Here is an 18,928-nt window from a genome sequence, read left to right as displayed (position 1 = left end):
ACACAAAGGAAATTATTTGATTCGGAAAGAAATACTTTTTCTAGTTCCTTTCCTGAACTGTACTTATTCGTGAGGTATTAAAACGTTCGATATCCATCCAATGTGTGAACGATCAGTTTTGTTGATTTCTGAGCGAATATAATTAATCGAACTGCATTGTTTTGCGTGATCTCCTGTAAGTTAAATTATCTCTTAAGGGGGGATACAGTTGAGCAAAAACTGAGCAAAGAAAACAAATCCATCAAAAATCGGGAAGGGTTGGACTCATTTGTTTAAACCCACGCTTAGCTGTCTCTGTGTTTTGCGAAGCAAAGAAAGAAGCATTCTTCCTTCTCTCGACGACGCTTTTACGAGATTAACAGCCTTGGGGGCACAATATTATCTTTAAACAAAGGTTTTGAAGTAATATCCTGTCTTTAACCTGTTTTAATAGATATTACTTTGCAGTTGATATTTCTCTAGGTGTACAGATGATTTTACACTTAACAAAGCGAATAATTTTTCAATGAAATTCGATAAATTTGATTTTAGCCTTCCCTTGTTCTGTAAAGCTGTAAGATATCAAATTAGAAAATCTTATCAGTTGTTTTATCTTCTCTCCTCAAGTATGTTTTACCAAGAGTTTAGTTTCGTGTGTCTTGAAGATGTCCACTATACCAAAGTGACTTTAAATTCGCCACATAGTTCACATATCGTACCTAAAGATCTTATTGGCTCAAATCAATTACCCATTGTCTTACTTTTTGCCGCGTCCGAGATCATTTGAGTCCTTGCTCCGCATGAGCGAATATTTCAGAAATATTTCATCGCTGATGTGTTGTGTCTCTGGGGCACTCCACCTAGTGCTTGGAATATCGTAGTACGCTGTAGCAGTCGTGGTTCAATTATTCCTTCGCTCGGTACTTCAAAGGAAGTTCGTGGGTCTTGAGTCGAAGGATTGTTCGCTGGTTGTGCAACACATGTCAGGTACGGGCGCTCTCTCACTCACAGACATCGACTGCTCTTTTCGCTCCCTGAGCGTGCTACATGAAATCATCTGGTTTTTATTGAGTCGATGTATTTAATGTTGACTGAGCAACAGATCGAAGACTTAACGATACCCGTGCCTTTTTGTATCCTTCAGCAGTTTTGGAATGCTTTGTCCCAAATGTTGATGAACGATTGATTTGCTGTGGGCGAACAAAATCTTTTTGCAAGCAGTCATTGACAGAATTTCAACTGAATCTTCAGCTGGGAGGTATTGAATCATGAGTTTTGAAGAAGACGATAGTGGAACATTCACGCTGCGAATTAAGTCCCGTTCAGGTAAGATTTGTGTTTCGTTATGGAGTACTTCCCATGACGAAAATGGACATCTTATAAACATCCAAGTGTGAATTCAGCTGTTCGATCGTGATCTCTGTTATCGCATGACTGAGTTCTAAAGCGTCATTTTATTTCGGTGACACCTATTTTGGCTGTATTGAAATGTTCTCCAACCGTCAGAGAGAGGCCTTTTGTTTTTATACAATAAATTAAAGGGAAGCTTCGCATTTAAACGAGAATTTTCTTAGGTGTTGTCTTCCGAAGGTTTCAAGCATGTTTGTGAGTCCACGCTCTCGAACGGAAGGGTGGTTTTCTTGCGGACAATAACCTAATCCCGCAATTGTCATCAGGATAGAAAGTTTCTTAGACTTAAACAATAAACTTAATTTTTTCCCGTGGGTTTTTTTTTCGCTCTCGGGGTAAATAATTTCAGCGTTGAAGCGAAGCAACTCGTGCCAGTTGAGTTCTTAGGTCGCTTTCGCCATGTTGTTTTGTTAGTCGTTCACGGCTTACTTGACGTGTTTTTATACTCTTTACGTACCTTCTTGTTCGGGCTCTTCATCCTGACACCTAAATGGATAAAAAGTGCTACTTTGTTTACTATTAGGATCTTTGAACTCAAGCTTTGAATACCAAGTCATTTAAATCTGGAGGTTGTAGACGGTTCGGCATTCAAAAATTGTTTTGAAGATTGTTGTAGAGCGCAATGTGCTCATTCCTTCACTTTATGGACATAGCATAAGCGGCTAGCCGTTATGACAACACAGTACATGATTTCCATAATTGACCTTAAAAAGCTGGGGTACTTTTTTATTTAAGTTTTTTAGAGAAAACATATGCCGATAATTGGGAAATTAGAACACCAATGATTTCACTAACAAGATCGAATAAAAGGTCAAATGCAAAGTTTTTTGCGAATTTTCACCATGCGAGATTTATCTTGTTATGAGTCGAATACCTCGCATTTGAGAAATGCCTGTGGCTTTTTAGGAGCTTACTGTCTCTTCACTCTTCACGTGTTCAATTACTCCGTTGAAATCTACATCGTTGTGGATTTCACGAGGAATGGAACAAGCGAATTTCACGCAACCCTGTTGAAGCAAATGCGCTCATAAATTGAGGACACTAACATATCAGCTGATCAATTTAAGTGATTTTGATCCAGACATGAAATATTTGCATTGTCAATATCCTTCCGTGGGAAACCACAATACATTTTACATTTAGAATTTTGAACACACCAATTCAATTAGCAGGGGGCTGAGATTTAAAACATTAAGAGTAAGGTTAGAATATCAGTAAACTCATCAAGTAAAATCGAAATTTTACCCTGGGTTTGTTACAAAAGTAATGTTCATTTGGCATAGAAGATAATTCATTACCTCAGCTCATTACATATTAAAGCAGTGGTGAGGTAATTCATAACAGTTAATTTTGGTGTTCAAATTAATTGATCTACATATATCAGAGCTAAAGATTTTTTTAAAAATTAAATGTAATTTGATCCAGTTATGATTCCCTACAGAGTACCACAATGAGTTGTAATTTTAGAGCTAAACCTAGTAGCTAAACTGTGGGCAAATAAAGGGAAATTAATCTATTATGCATGATGGAATATGCAATGTGTTTCTCTGCCTTTGCTGAGCACTTTTAAGTCAAAGTGTACATTCATACCACCTAAATGCTTTTGTGCAGCTTTTTCAACTTTGAAACCCTTCCAGTGATTGGGAAGAAATGTATCATTCTGAATATTCTATCTTTCTCATTTCTAGATTTCAAAGGGATTCATTTTCCCTCCAAGATATTTTAGCCATTTTTCCCTCATTCCTGTTATTTTTGTTTTCACCATTTCTCTATCTTAATTCTCCAATTTTTTTGTTTACCCCTCTGGCACAAGAAGCTTGATGATTGTTGTTGATCGATCAACTGTTTGAATGAAAATTTATTAAAGAAATTAGAATTATCATGTTCTTTCATTGTAGAAATTATAATTTATAAGATCATAGGTCATTGGATTCTCCCTGTTTTTGTTGATATTTCCTTTATGTTTCTTCAAAGGAGTCGAATGTTTTCTCTCTGTCATGCTGAAATATTGGATAGTTGCATGTACATGTGATATTGCGTACTCTATATATGTACCTTTCACTTATCTTCATTCGTGTTCTAAATATAGATCTGTCATTGGTTAAAAGGAAGTTCAAATTCTTTTAATGTTTGTGTATATGCTCTCTGATTAATTTCCTTTTCTGCTCTATTTTTAGATGAACATGAAGGAACACAGAAGAAAACCTTCACAAAGTGGATAAATGCACAACTAGCCAAGGTACAATACATGTTTTCTCATATCACTTGATTTCTGTGATGTTTTTTCCATTTTGTTACCATCTCTGTTTTTTTTGTCTCCGGGGGTGATTTCTTTAATGTCTATAGCTTATGTAGTTGTATAATATATACTTGTGATAGTTCTTTTTCACTTTGATTGGAAGTAGAGAAAAAAAAGGCCTTATTTTACATGTGGTAAGGGCTTTCAACAAGATTTAAAGTAGAAGGCAAATGAGAAATATTAGGCAGTAAGGTTATTGCAAATGCCATGTTGTTATGTCAAATTACATGGGAATTATTTGCATGAATCTTCCAGCAAATTCTGCACATGGGATGGAGTTGTGCGTCTAAGCTTGTTGCGTGCAAATTATGCATTTAATTCCTTTTCAAACTGATGAAAGCTGTTGTACAATTTTTTTTATGGTGTTTCATCAACTGAACAATTTTACAATAGAAATTAATGTAAAATGAGGGGAAAGTAGTTTGCTAAAGATGATAGACAAGCCTACAGTTGATGACAGCTCTGGTGATGAGCTGGGTGAGTTAGGGGAGGGGGGAGGCAGGAGGGGAGGAGGTACCAGTTGGAACAACCAGGATAATGCAGATATTTAGCACATGCAAATTGTAGACAATCATTTTGGTCACTTTGCACAGAAGTTAAGGGCTAGTTTATTTCAACAATTGTGGTGTGATTGTAGCATTTACTATTATACACTTTTTGGTGGTGTAATTCGAATTTTTCAAAACTATTCATTTTCTGTGTTGGTAGGCTGGCAGCGGCCAACAAGTTAAGGATTTGTTTGAAGACCTAAAAGATGGAACCAAACTACTTCTGCTGCTGGAAATTTTATGTGGAAAACGAATTGTAAGTCTGATAGATTGTTGTAATCTTGATTTCTGTGTCATATAAATGTTTTTGTAATTGAAAAAGCAATTTTTGTGACTCCCCTTTGAAATGTATACTGCAGTTACATGTCATGTTCTATGTAACTTTAGTTACAGCTCAGAGTATTTACAGTATTCTGATTTCCTTTAAAATAAGTGAAATTTTGAGTGCATGTAATTTAAAAAGACGTGCAATTAAGGCTTAATTCTCTATGTCTTAAAATCCATTTGTTTTGCATTGTTTGATAGAGAAGTGAAAAAGGACGCACCCGTGTTCACTTTATGACCAATGTAGACAATGCCCTCCGGATCCTCGAGGAAAACAATGTAAGTGGTTTTTCCAATTGTTTGTGTTGATTCAAACATGTATGCATACTTATCAGGCTTTTACCAACATGAATAAATTATACTTTTTTCTATTGATCAGGTACGACCTGTTAATATCAGTAATGATGACATTGTTGATGGAAACCCCAAACTAACCTTGGGGCTGATGTGGTACATCATTTCACACTTTCAGGTATGAAGACAAAAATTTTTTTCTACACTAGTGCGTTATATTATTGACATGTGACAATTGTGCTCTGTGGGAGGAGCAGGCAAATGCACCAAGCAGGAAGATACATGTATTGTCTTGTAAATGTGACTGACTTTTGGTCACCATGTCACACCATGCCTCCACACAGGAAGGGTGCTTATGTTGTACATGTAAATCTCTCAGTAAGAGGTTTGCTTCCTGACATTGCATGACTTGCATCCAAGGGGTTAGAGGAATCTTGTACCCTCAAGAACTGCAGGTTGAAAACACACCCTACAAGAGGTTGAACTCCTTCCTGGGATTGTTGAGATACTCAGGCTTTATCACTTTGCAATGAGGTGTAAGCTCAATGTAAGGGATAAAGGCAATAATGGGCTGGTGGATGCTTTCTGAAAATGTGACAGTCAACAGGTCAAAAACTGACAAGAATTCTCTGACTTATTAACCAGGGGTTTCAAAAACACCTCTTACGGCCATCTGTTTAGCCTGCAAGCAGGCTCTTATGTTTGGGTATGGTGTTTATTGTCCCCAATCTGCTCCATCAACTGCTACTGCAGAATGGTATCATAAGAGATGTGGTTTGATATGGAAATGCTAATATAAATGTACAGCTTTATGAGACTCATTTAAAATTGTGTAGAGGATCACATCTATGCAGCAAGTGATAAATAATTCAATGTCTTGCATTGTAGTTGCAATTGCTGCTCAAGAATTTGATGTTGGATTCTGATTCAGAGACACCAGAGGAGAAACTGCTGGCTTGGTGTCGTCAGTCAGTTAGGGGGTGAGTGATGATGTCAGACAAATGACACATGCAATGCATTATGGAGTGCATAGATTACAGGAAATAACAAGGGATGTACATGATGTAGCTTTACTTTTGTACTTAAAGAAATTTCCTTTTGATGGGAATAAGCTCTGAGCTAATATTTAGCTATTCTGAGGATTTTTCCCTGATTTTACAACTTAAAATTAGAGACATAGTTATACATGTAGATATACAATATGTGGTTTATGTAATTGAGGATATGGTGTATTTTGATTGCAAGGTATAACAATGTATTTTGGGTGAATTGATTTCTAAATTGGATCAAAGTACTATGTTGTAGTAATATCCATCAATGTTTTTTATATTAGATATGACGGTGTGGATGTCAAGAACTTTACCACAAGCTGGCGTGATGGACTGGCATTCAATGCGTTAATCCATAGATACAGGTCAGATGCTTCTTAATTTCTTCACTATTTATTGTTGAAACATGTACTTCAAGACATCCACTGCTACGTGCCACTTCCACTTCCTGACTTGTCTACCACCCACAATCTATTACCTGATATCTACCACCTACCATTTCCTTCCTGCCACCCTTCAGGAGCAGTCTACTACATTCATCTATGACCTAATAAATGCTTTTGATCATCCTCACCCACTATTTTTTAGTTGCCACCCATTAATCATCAAATTACTACCCACATCCTTGACCTGAGACAACCCACCTCCTCCTTCCTGCTGTCCGTTGAAAGGAGTCTATTGCCCACATCCATGACCTGCTAAATGCTTCCCATAATACTCTACATGCATCTCATCCCTTGAAGTCTGCTGGTGATTTACCACCCACATCCACGACCTGACATCATCCTCTCTGAAGAAGTACAAAATTAAAAAAAGAACGACAACAAACAAAACAATCGAAAACCGTTGACTCTCAAGTATTTGATAAAGGAAAAGAAAATTGCAAGTTCTTTGTAGTTGCTGTACTTTAACCCTCTAACTCCCAGATGTGATTAACATTAACATTAACACTTCTCCCTATTATATCTGGACATTATCCAGCAAACAGGTCATGAGAATATTCAAACTTATCAGGTAGAAGTTGTTATCTCGATCTGACACCAGATTCTCGTAACGTATTTACAAGGAAGTGTGTAGCAGCTAAAGGGGAGAATTAACAATCGGATCTTGGGAATTAAAGAGTTAGCAACATTTTTTCTCCTCTTCAGACCCCATCTGTTTGACTACAGTGACCAACTGGAAAAGAATCCTTCCGATTGCTGTGAACACGCGTTTTCCGTTGCAGAGCAGTTTCTTGATGTGGACAGACTTTTGGATCCTTCAGGTACTGATTAAATTTAAGACAGGTCAACTTCTAGCTTTACACAATAAAATATTTTGTTCTCTTCTGTTCAGTCTGGTTTAACTTTGTTTAATCCAATGTAAACGATGGGTTATTGTAGCGTCTGGCCTCTGTTCGTGAAGTTAATGGAAGATTACAAATGAGGCGATTTTCAAAAGCAAAATTTCTTAGTTAATAATTTAATTGCGCAGGACACCATCATCCTCAATCCTTTTAACTGTACTTATGTTGGCCAATTATTGCTACAAGGGACACCTAAGTTCTTTGCTGCTGATAATCCTTTCTTCTACTGACGGTTTTAACTGGTACATATGTACATTGACATGCGTATAAATACATTGAAAAATTGTACCTCATATGTACATGTGTGTTTTAAAGACAAATGCTTGAACATCCATTATTGAATGTGTTGTGTTATAATTTTTCAGAAATTGGGCAGCCGTAGCTATCGTGTAATTTGTCTAAAACATCTTTAAAACAAATGTTATTATATCATTTAGAACATTCAGGAGGGAATTTTCTGGAATATCTGGAAACATTCAGGGTAGTTAATCTGAGCCTCAATAAATTTAACAGCGAAGTTTTAACAGCCAAAATTAAATCCAAGTGTTATATATTTTGCAGATGTTGTGCGCGACCGACCAGACAAGAAGTCAATCCTGATGTACGTTTCGAACTTGTACAACAAGCTAGCACCTGGCGTGACTCACATGACCGTACAAAGGAACGCTACGAGTACATCGTCACGCAAGATCGAGAAGTCGGAACACACTCATACCGTGTCGAAACGCACGATTAGCAGCACGTATCACACTGAACACACAGTGAAACACGTGAAAAAGGGTTATGATGAGAGAGAACCCGTGAGATATGTGACCACCACAAGTACCACAGTGAAGGAGCCGCCAATACAACACTCAGCCATTACCACTGTGGTAAGTCTACAATCATATCATATAATTATATCACATGTAAGTCACTAAAAAGCCGATTGAACTTGAAAGGTAAACCATAATTAAAGACATCGTAGAAATGTAGTTTGAGAGAAAGTTATGCTCCGACGATGTTCGAACACGTGATTTCCAGATACCAACTGCAACCAAGCCACATGGGTGTGAGGAAGATATGAACGTAATTTGCAATGGTGATAAATTTGAAAATGTGTTTTCAAATCTCAATAAGAGAAAAAACATTTCAGATTTCAAACAGGATGCTTGTGAATTTTTTCGTTTTCTGTCTCCAGGGCCTCTTTCGGCGTGTTTATTTTTATCGCTCAGTCTCGTGATATTCACACGTTTAGTGATCATAACTTAAAGTTTGTAAAGTAAGCAAAACAGTGTTACTATTCAAATACCGAACACACTGAGTTGCAACAGTGGATAATCAAAATTCCTTCAAGTTGTCAGATTAGATAAATCTTTGTAATGATATACGGTCCTGGAAACTAGAACAATTATGACGGAAGCCATCAGATTCTACGTGGCGGTAATTTTCGATTCCTTATCTTCATGTTTACCAGGAAACTTGGAGAATCGCCCGAAAATTTTATAAGAGGTTCAACGTGCTATAAAGAATGCTCAAGAGCTGTTGTTGATGACCCATTTTTTAAAATTTTTTTTTCATGCCCAGGTTGAACGTAGTCAGGAATCTGAGAGACCCGACTCCATGGTCAGTGAAACCAGCAGTATCCGAGATTCTGTCGGTTCGTTTAAAGAGTGGGAAGACTACAACACTGCGCTACAGGATGTTTTGAATTGGCTGTCAAAGGCAGAAAGAACTTTGGAATCACAAGAGAACATCTCTGGTGAAGTGGACGCCGTCAAAAAGCAGTTTCACGGACATGAGGTAAATACCACTTCCTAAAAACCGACTTTGAGGTCTGTTATCTTTACAAGATATTAACTCGACACAGTACGTTCGAACAGGAACTATATTCCTCAGTACGTGTTCATACTCACTAAACGTACTTATACGTAACCAAACATGCTATTAAGATGGTAGTTGATATGAGGATCTTCGACGATATATGGAGAAGTTCTAACCGTTTCTCAGAATATTTCGAAAATTTCTAACTACGCTGTGCTTTTAGGATCTTTTGAAGGTTCCGACGTATTTGCGAACTTTCCAAAGATTCGATTTGTAATGAAATGAATTTCATTTGACATGCGCCTTGAAATTCACATAAAGCAATGATTCTCGCAGATGAGCTGCAATTTTTAGCAACTGCAGAAAAGAAGGGTGAAAAAATTAGGCTTCGACGGGATTTGCCTCCCAGTCAGAAGTTGAGCGCTACTAACAACTGAGCTACGAAGCCACACTTTCGGAGTGGGGCAAATGTTCAGAGGCTTCTTCTCTCCCGCGGAGGAAACTGATACAATTTGTAATGAAATAAAATTCATTTGATCTGCGGATTGAGAACCAAAAAAGGCAATGTTCCTCGCAGGTGAGCTGGAATTTTAGAAATTATCGAAAATTTAAAGAAACGTGAGAAAATTCAGGCTTCGACAGAAGATTGCCGTAGGCTTCTAGAGGCCTTGCCCTCCCAAAATACCTGTTTTCAGATTTTCGATAGTTGACAACATAAAATGCGATTAAGTTTTTTTTAAATATTTTTAAAAGTTGTGATTAAGGTGATTCCTTAGAACAAAAGTTATAGAACAATTTTTTTTTAACTTTCTTTAAATGTACCCTACCAATATCTGTTTCGAAAAATACAATAAAAAAGATAAGTCACCGTGCTTGTTTAAGAGATATAAAGGGCCAAACTTACCTCATTTATGTCTGTACTGGCACAAATCACGCGCGTCATTTCATCGGTTCACGGTACATTTTGCTGTAGCTGTAAGCAAGGGTTTTTAAAATAACACTTGGAAAAATTTAACAATTTGATATATAATTTGTGGGAAAATCACGCAAATGCGCGCGCTTATACGCCCTATTACGTGATTTTTATGCGTAGTTGAGGATTCGCCGTGCAATACTGAGGAATCACCTTGAGTTAAAAACATATTTATTTGAATGAAAAATGTTTGCAAGAAAAGTTTTTTCTAATTCCAGGACTTCATGATGGAGCTTACCTCTCATCAGTCGGAAGTGGGAGCTGTTTTAGAGTTTGGTAACCAACTGATTAGCGAGGGGCTTGTGAACGAGAAGGAAGAAACTGAGATTCGAGAACAAATGATCTCACTCAATGACCGATGGGAGGCACTGAGAGTTGCGGCCATGGACAGGCAGACAAAGTAAGTAAAGCTGGTGCTAAACATTGTAGCTCTGGTGCTAAACTCTGAAGCGTCGACAGAAATAATAGATATTCGCTCGCACAAACAGTGGCCCACAGTACATGTATTAATTTTACTTGGAAACCGTCGGAAGTTAGGCATGGTCAAATCGTATGACACACAGTGGGAAAACTCTCAGCGGTTTCAGTGATTCGAGAAATCTGATTGGCCCGCTATCTTGTGAAAATGCGTGATCGTAAAACCAGAAACAAAATGGCTGGCATAAACACGCGTTTTTTGTCAGTCAGTTTTTTTACGTAAATATTTTTCTTGTGAGGAAAAGTAAAAAAAAATCTTCAAAACCTTTATTTTAAAGTTTATTTTTCATCTTGATCATCTCTAATGTACGGAACTTGAAATTTGTAAACGTCCTTACCAGGTACAATTTACTAAAATACGAAGAATCCATTATAGCCTCGTTTGCCCACCGGAATAAAGCTTTTCATGGCGCAAAGAAAATATTACAAGATGTTAAAATAAAGCAAAGCTTACCTTACTCACAGCCGCGTTTGGTGGGCACCTAACCCTGAATGACACCACAAGAGATAATGTCCCCAGTTCTCCCTACACCTTTCACTGAACATGCATTTAGCGAAATTTTGCCGTCCACTTGAAAAGTTGAGAATGCCCACATCTCACCGTTACAGGTAGAAAATGACATTGGATTTCAACAACGGTTGTCCAAAGTTCAATGTTCAACTTATACGAGCTTCATAGAGCGTTGTAGTGTCCTCGGCCTCTCATGACCTCTGATTTTTAGGCAAAAACTGTACCTTAAAGTGTCAACCCAAATGTTTTCTCAAGCACACCGTTTATTTCTATTTTGGACGTATTTCTTTTGAATGACTGTCTGAGAAATCTTTTGTAAGAAAAAATTTTCAAAGATTTTATTTTGTTTGCGGGCAGAATATTAATCTTGCTTTTTGGAATAAAGAAAATATCACGGAGAAAATAATAGAGGAGGATATTACGTTTTCCCTGGCGCGTGATCAGCGCGCGTCTTACAAGAATGTCGGCTTTATGGGCGAACATCGCAATTGAGGAAAGTCTTCAATTTATCACTTGATGCCCTCATGGACACGAAATCACCAGTGTTCGACAAGTGGAACTCGGTCGGCGTTCTAAGACGTATATACTTGTAGACATGTATTTTTAGCGTAACGTTTTCTAAAAATAGCATGCACCTGGTATACTGCTAGTAAGGCGATAGTCTGGGGAGACTTGGACACTGTTGCCTTTCGGGGCTTCTACAATTTGTTAACATTGGTGGAGAAAATTGAATTCTAAAATGTTGTGTTGTTGTTTCCTTGCGTCAGGCTTCACATACAGTTGATGGATCTCCAACAAAAGCAGATCAATTCCTTGGGCGACTGGCTGGCTGTGGCCGAAAAGCGAATCGAGAGCTCGGAAAACATTGGCTCTGATCTGGACACCGTGAAACGCCAGGTGGAAAATCACAAGGTATGAGATTCACTTTGTATTAATTTCCATGACTAATTTTCTAACATTGCAGGCATTTGTAAGTTCGTCGATTCTCTCCTTAAACTTGCTAAAGATTCGGAATCTTAGCGCTCGTAATATTGTATGAAGTGAAGGTAGGTTTGGCCGCACAAGGAGAACCATTCCACGGCTACGTAGTCTATTGACTTACTTTCCATTTGTTGGTATTAACCTTGTTGGGTCACACAGTTTTTCCAGGAAGACCTTGAGAAGCAGCAACTGCAGGTGAACTCACTGACGCACATGGTTGTTGTAGTTGATGAGAGCTCTAATGAGAGTGCAACCGCTGACCTGGAGGAACAGCTGGCGGTTCTTGGGGAGCGCTGGTCAAACGTTTGCAAGTGGACAGAGCAGAGGTGACGCAATCTTAATTAAGATTCTCTGTGTTGATGTCTGGAAAAAAATGTTTCCCCGCTCGCTCAAATTCTCTCGTCTCGGATTTGGTGTGCTGAAGTTTTTCTTTTCCCATTTGAATTTTTGAAGAAAGCGATCCTGTAAATGAACCCAAGTAAAATAATGGACTATCTATCCTATAGGGGGGATTTGCATGCCTATTATCACATATTAAACGCCTCTTGTGGCTTATTTACGGAGGATTTTGGGGGCTGGCAGTCTTTTTCATTTTATCTGCGATTTCTGCAGGATTGTTTGAGTGACGTGCCAAACGAAATTCTGTTTTGTTCAATCATTGTGACGCTTGGTCGATCTAGTTCTTTCTTCTCGTCATCCTTTTGCATGGAAATTTAGTGTTATTGATTTGAGAAATTCTTTGTTGGTGATATACCAGGTGGTCTATGTTACAAGAAGTGTTGAAGAGTTGGCAAGAGTACAGAGACGAAGAAAGGAGACTGTCTAAATGGTTGAAAGAAAAGGAATCACAGATTGAAGATATCAAGCACATTGACTTGGGCGATAGCGATGTTGTAAAGAAGACGGTGAAAATCTTAATGGTTAGTATTATGTGTGTCGTGGTGACCTTCCTCTTGCATAAAATCCCAAGTGTATTCTATTGTTATGGTTTTTTAGTCTAAAGCATCTTAAGAGGCGAAAAAATGTGATCCATTTACGATTTATGGTTTTTACTTCAATTTTGAGTTCTGTCATTCCGTTTCCATAGTAAAATTGAAGTTAGTCAGTATTTAATTTCTGGCAGTATTTAATATCTAGCATTATTTAATATCTGGCCGTATTTACCTACATTTTGGGCTGTAGTTGTTGAAGCTGGAAATTTATTTTTGTCTTCAGGTGTTGTGAACGCCATGTAACCAGTTTTATCCTTTATTTCTACTTTGGACAGGCTTTAGAGCAAGAGATGGAAGCACAACAGGCCACGTTTGGAACTTTTAATCTTGCTGCCGAGAAAGTAGCTGAAAACTTAGACGAAGACTCGCCTGGAGTCACTGAGATTCAAGACAAAATGGAAGAGTTTAATGACAGATGGAACAAAATTACCACAGAGGTTTCTAGTAGAATATCCCTGGTAAGGAATGGTCTGGCGCTCATCGAATATTACGAAAATAACTCCGCTTACGGGTTCTTCGTCTGGCTTTCTCCTGTTTTAAAGTTAAAATTCTAAATAATTTTTACGTTAACTTCATAGAAAATCCAGGTAAATTGAAACGAGGACCTGCTGTGTGACCTATCGGTCATGTTCTTTGAAAACACCAACAGCAACAGGATCTTTAATAATGTTGACGACAAAGCATACGCATGCGCTGTGAGGATTCAAGCCGATAGGGGATTTTACCTTTTACTGACCTTCATCAGCCGTAACCGTTGGGTCTCTTGTATTTCTCGTGCCCTGTACGTTGCATCAAGAGTAAATGTTTACTAAGAATTTTTGCTTTAGTTGGAAGGTATGAACGTAAAACTGCAGCATTTTCTGTCTGACTTGGTTGATAAGAGTCAATGGATCACAGATACAGAAACACTGCTCAAGTCCCCCGGGTTTAATCTGGATGATGAAAACATTTCTGGTGATAAAGTGGCTCAACAGAATGAACTGGTTGAGGTAATAGATGGAAAATATATAGGGAAATTTTAGCTTGGTCTTCGAATGGTAAAAGTCGCTATTCATTTGTGACGTGTGACGAGAGACATAGGACATAGTATTCCCAAAGCTAAATTCGTTGATCAATCACTAATGACTAGCTCTAGAAAATTTAATTTTCATGCCGCACCGGGTACTGCTCTGCAGTGCAAGGAAATACCCCGAAAGACTATAGCATTCTGGGCGATGGAGTTACCAACGAGGTTTCTAGGCTCAGATCTTTGTATCTCGCTGTCTGATTTATTATAGAACTCGTTGGGGACACATATTATGATCATATTTCACAAGTATTCTATACAGTACCAAGATCAGCAGCGATGAAAGCGTGATGAAAGAGTTTTAGTTGCATTATATTTTCGACTGTGAACTTGAAAACGAATTGCGTGAAACAGACGGATTGCATGTCTCAGTCGCTCATGATTTGGATGTATTTTGAGAAGAGTTTTCTTTCGCCTCCACAGTCTCTTGACAACGCTAGGAGACAGAGAAAATCAAGCGTGACGACCGTGCAGAAAAAAGGAGAAGAGTTGATCGAGTACTGCCGTAGTCAAGGCAACATACCAGTGTCACTTGAACAATCGCTTAGCAACTTTACCGACCGCTGGAATTCCGTAGGTAGCTTAATTGATGATTGCAGGCACAAAGCTTTGCTGGCACGTAGGAGGCGGGAGGTACAAGACTTGATGATAACTCTTGAGGCAGTGATCAAGGATGTGGAAAGAGTTATTCACAAGTTTAGTGCTGAAGTCCCTGACAATGAGTATGAGATGAAATCACAACTGGAGTTATGTAAGGTGAGTGGGTGAAATCAAATTCCTTGTAGCTCAAAGTTCAAATGCGTGAAATCAAATCCCTTGTAGTTCACCTCCTATCTACTGGTTCTATTCTTAAATGATGGATTTACACCTTTCTGTGATTTTGGGATCAGTTCTCTTCGATTCCATACTGATTTTCCTTTATACTCACCCGTGTTGGGTTGCCAGAAACCCGACTAAGCTAACGTGAGCGTTGATATTAACATAAACTGTTCCACTGTAGATAAAACTCGAGGAAATGACCGTCAATGAGGTCTCCATGATCAAAGTGCGTGAACTGTCGCGGAATCTGAGTAAAGAGGACAGACATACCCCACACCTCCAGTCTGGAGTGAAACGACTGGATGACCGCTGGACAAAAGCGCAGGCGACTCTGGAGGATAGACAGAAACAGCTGACGGCCGCACTAGAGTCTGGGCCCCCAAAGCAGTTCCTCAGCACAATGGACGCCGTCCTGCTTAAGATTAAGAGCATGGAGTCACAACTCGGCGCGGAGTTTCTTATTTCTGATACAACATCTCTTGAGGAACAGTTACAGAAGTACAAGGTGTGAAGGAGATTTATGATTCATTTTTGTCTTAAGAAAAGTGTCATTTGAATTGATTATCGTCAGAGGTTTACATTGAGTTCAGTATAAAGTCACTCAACTCCTTGATCTCGTTTCTCAGCACAGAGCTGAAAATGTTGTCTGCGAACTTAAGATATGTAGGCAACATAGCAAGAGCCGAGTCATGAAGTCGAGGCGTCATGGTTATGCAGACAAGAGAGAAAAAAGATACAGAAGCGAAAGAAGGCACTTTAAACAGCTGACCAGTATTTCTACCTTGTAACAAAACACAACTTACGCTATGAATTGCGAGGGAGCCTGAAAAAAGTTATTTATCTTCTTAAACATTCGTATTCCCTGTTATCGTCTGTAAAGACTGATATAGTTGTTTTTCCTTAGTCTTCAATGTTCTTCGGGCCCACAGAAAAATCTTCATACGTAAGAAGTATTAATTTTCTCTTCAACAGCAACTGCAGGCGAACATGACTGAACAGCAAAGAAACATGGACTATCTCAATAGCACTGGAGACAAGTTTGTCAAGTCTCTTCCCCGACAGCGATCAGAACAGCTCAGGATGAAGCTTGCAGATCTGAATGATAAATGGCGGGACATCAATCTTCACGCCGAGAAGCGACAAAACCAAGTAAGAAAGCCATGTCCCTCCGGGCTTCGTGATAAAATAAAACGTCTCTCTTTGGTTATTGATTTAAGTTTCAGAAACGCTTCTGATGAGCTCTCTTCAGTTGACAGATACCTTGTGAGAATATTGTCATGTTTAGGACAAGGTTTTTCCAACAAATACTCTAGTCTTTGGATGGTGTTCTTGGAAAAACGTTCCTGTTTGTCTTGACCCGTTAACTCCCATGAGTGACCAAGACAGAATTTCTCCTTACAATATCAATACAATATCAACCACATAAGTGGTAAGAATAAAGAAAAATATCAATTTGGGGATAATTTGTTGATCCAATACTAAAGTCTCTGAACCAACATTATAAGAATTGTCTGGTTAACAGTAAGGAGATTGAAAAATTTGATCTGGGAGGTAAAGGGTTAACTTACTTTATTTGTCAGGTTGGAAAGGCCGTCAACCAAACTCGACAATTTACGGAAGAGATCCGAGGATTGTTTAAATGGATGACAGACGCTAGTGATTTCCTTAAGGATCAGGAACCTGCCGCTGGTGACCCGGAAACACTGGAGGCTCAACTGGACCAGAGCGAGGTCCGTTTTTTTTTTACTTACCTGCATTCTTACTTAATATCTCATGGAATGAACATCCATCTCAGACATATACTGTAGCTGTGACAAATTGAAATAAGTGTAATCCAGATAAGCCTTGGAAACACTCGCATTTCGTTTTCAGAGATGATAGGCGGCAAAGTGAAAAAAAAAATTGAAATATGTTGATAATGTGGGTTACCGGAAGCTTTTTTTTAGGGTAACAATGTTTCTGTTGGCTCAATCTTTCTGTTTCTTTAATGTTGTTTTTCAGGCCTTGCAAGGCGATGTAACCAAACTTCAGCGCAAGTTGGACTCTTTGAATGAAACTGGGACATACATGATAAGCAAAGCTTCACCAGCTTATGCCGATAAACTCAAAAACGAGTTGGATGAACTGAACGGACGCTGGGAAGAGCTGGTACGTGTGTCGCTCAGAGTGAAGGATAATTTGGTCGCAGCTCTTGAGAAATATCAGAAGTTGAGTCAGGACATGAAGGAGATCAGCCATTGGATCATGCAGGTGGAGCGGTCCATTGTTGATGATGAGGGAGAGATCACGGGTGGTGGCATCACCAAGGAGAGGATGGATCATTATAAGGTAGCATTACGTGTCCAGTATTGACTCGCCTTGCATTTTACATGAACTTGACTGCAGAATACCTTGAGACTCTAACAAGAGAAAGTTGTTCTCAAGATGAGGGCGCAGTCTTTTTGCGTTCCAAGCGATTTGGGTCGTAGGTGACTTTTGTTACAATTGGAAAATGTTCATGTTGGTGTTGTTATGAGGGTAGGGTTCAGGGGTCACGGAAAACAGGAGTTTCGATATGATATTTTCGATATCCTTGCATTTCTTTGCAAAAATAGTTTTCTTTTTGTGTTGCAAGCTCATAAATGAGTCTGGAATTGATAATTACCCTAAATTTTTGGCACAATTTTTTGTACAGGAACTACAACAAGATATATCCAAGCGCGCGCCAGTAGTTGTTCGAATCAACACGACTGGAAATCAATTGATTGACCGCACAAAACAGGGCAGCCCTGCCCTCTTGAAAGAAAACTTGAAAAAGCTGAATAGCGATTGGAACCGTCTGAAGACAAAGGTTGCACAGCGGCAGCACGAGTTCAAGCAGACTCAATTAGAAATGGAACAGTTTCATGTGTTGATCGAGCGAGATTATAAGCTGATTGGTGAACTGGATCGAGTTGTGGAGAAGAGTTATCACGTTCTCGAGGGGACTGAAACCGAACTTGAGGAAGCTCTAAGGGTACGTCAGGTTTATTTTAAGGTTCTGAAATTATAATTAAGTATAAAGGAACAGAGGGTTGGTAAACTGGGTTAAATTCACTCATGCGGTTGACGCTTGGCACCATGGTTAGACCCATGGACTCATGATTGGAGGACTTGGTTGGAGCCTCGATCAGGTCACTGTGTTGTGTTCTTGGTCTACGCAATTTACTCCTATATAGACTAGCAATGCTTCCCTTTACCTCGGGGTTGGGTTGTTAATGGGCCAGAGGAGCAAACCATATTGGAAACTAGTCTTGTGGCTGAACGGTCACTTGCAGTGGACAAGCATCCCAGGCAAGGTAGTGACAGCCCTCCTTGTCGCTTCCTGCTACGGAAACCATGATAGGTTGTGACAGTAATGGGTGCTTAAAATCTTTCTAACATTGATTACCACATACCCTCTTTAAGCCACTTATCTGTGACTTTGCACATTACTTCTGTTTTCCTCCTTGTAGAATCTAAATCGTCATTTCGCAGCCATCAAGGAAAGCGGTCCAGGCTCGGTGTCAGATCTTGCCAGGCAGCTGACGAGCAAAAGAATCGCTGTAAATGTGATCAGAAAAGATATGGGAGAGTACGAGGTCAGTTAAATTCTCATTACCCTGTAAAGGTTCGTGTTTCTTGAGTGATGATCAGTTTTCTGTAAATCCTTCTCCTTGCTCACCTAATCCTGGCTGCTTTTGTTATTATCAGGATCGGTTGTCCGTCATTAAGGGTAAAGTTGACAAAACACGCCAGGTTCTTGAAGGAGAAATACAGCGAAGGCAGCAGATGAAGAAAGACTTGGAGACAATTAGGATGTGGTTTGTCAAGATTGAAGTTCTCATCAACTCGAAACTCGCCAAACACGAAGAGATGGACGAGAGGGAAATGAAGGTAAATGACAAACCTAAACAAGGCACTGAAATAAAAAAGCAAATAGACATTCTGACTGATCGACAGATTCAAGGAAAGAGAGCTGGAAAGACAGAACACAACGACTTGTTGGAAATTATTTGGCCATTCAGATGAAAAATTTACATATCTTTTATTCAGCCGGA

The 18,928-nt window shown here is 39.0% G+C and overlaps 1 protein-coding gene and 1 long non-coding RNA gene across 6 annotated transcripts in view; one reads left to right on the top strand and one right to left on the bottom strand.

Annotated features, from left to right (window-relative positions):
* Window positions 1–335: 335 nt before the first annotated feature.
* LOC113671721 (dystrophin) overlaps window positions 336–18,928 on the top strand; it is a 54,565-nt gene continuing 35,972 nt past the window's right edge. For 3 of the 5 annotated variants that reach the window (XM_089180814.1, XM_089180816.1, XM_089180817.1), the window contains exons 1-25: window positions 336–966; window positions 1,127–1,305; window positions 3,567–3,628; window positions 4,397–4,492; window positions 4,762–4,839; window positions 4,940–5,032; window positions 5,743–5,834; window positions 6,188–6,268; window positions 7,052–7,167; window positions 7,810–8,120; window positions 8,815–9,030; window positions 10,243–10,424; window positions 11,780–11,924; window positions 12,153–12,319; window positions 12,751–12,913; window positions 13,261–13,443; window positions 13,813–13,974; window positions 14,475–14,807; window positions 15,052–15,375; window positions 15,843–16,019; window positions 16,451–16,600; window positions 16,872–17,198; window positions 17,545–17,865; window positions 18,344–18,469; window positions 18,582–18,764. In XM_089180814.1, the coding sequence (XP_089036940.1) occupies window positions 1,248–1,305; window positions 3,567–3,628; window positions 4,397–4,492; window positions 4,762–4,839; window positions 4,940–5,032; window positions 5,743–5,834; window positions 6,188–6,268; window positions 7,052–7,167; window positions 7,810–8,120; window positions 8,815–9,030; window positions 10,243–10,424; window positions 11,780–11,924; window positions 12,153–12,319; window positions 12,751–12,913; window positions 13,261–13,443; window positions 13,813–13,974; window positions 14,475–14,807; window positions 15,052–15,375; window positions 15,843–16,019; window positions 16,451–16,600; window positions 16,872–17,198; window positions 17,545–17,865; window positions 18,344–18,469; window positions 18,582–18,764 (4,146 nt within the window). In that variant the 5' untranslated portion in view covers window positions 336–966; window positions 1,127–1,247. Of the gene's footprint in view, window positions 967–1,123; window positions 1,306–3,566; window positions 3,629–4,396; window positions 4,493–4,761; window positions 4,840–4,939; window positions 5,033–5,742; window positions 5,835–6,187; window positions 6,269–7,051; window positions 7,168–7,809; window positions 8,121–8,814; window positions 9,031–10,242; window positions 10,425–11,779; window positions 11,925–12,152; window positions 12,320–12,750; window positions 12,914–13,260; window positions 13,444–13,812; window positions 13,975–14,474; window positions 14,808–15,051; window positions 15,376–15,842; window positions 16,020–16,450; window positions 16,601–16,871; window positions 17,199–17,544; window positions 17,866–18,343; window positions 18,470–18,581; window positions 18,765–18,928 lie in introns of all 5 variants that reach the window. The other 2 variants (XM_089180815.1, XM_027187988.2) reach the window with 2 other exon arrangements.
* Window positions 4,273–11,095, bottom strand: LOC149041871 (uncharacterized). The gene is made up of 4 exons (XR_016179304.1): window positions 10,956–11,095; window positions 9,956–10,024; window positions 6,548–6,693; window positions 4,273–5,439 (listed from the first exon to the last, which is right to left on the bottom strand). It is a non-coding gene; the product is annotated as an uncharacterized LOC149041871 (long non-coding RNA).

The sequence above is a fragment of the Pocillopora damicornis genome, chromosome 8 (genome assembly GCF_964200805.1).
Source record: "Pocillopora damicornis chromosome 8, jaPocDami1.2, whole genome shotgun sequence".
Taxonomy (NCBI): Eukaryota; Metazoa; Cnidaria; class Anthozoa; order Scleractinia; family Pocilloporidae; genus Pocillopora; species Pocillopora damicornis.
Note: the sequence above shows the minus strand (reverse complement) of the source record. Positions and strands in the feature narration are given on the sequence as shown.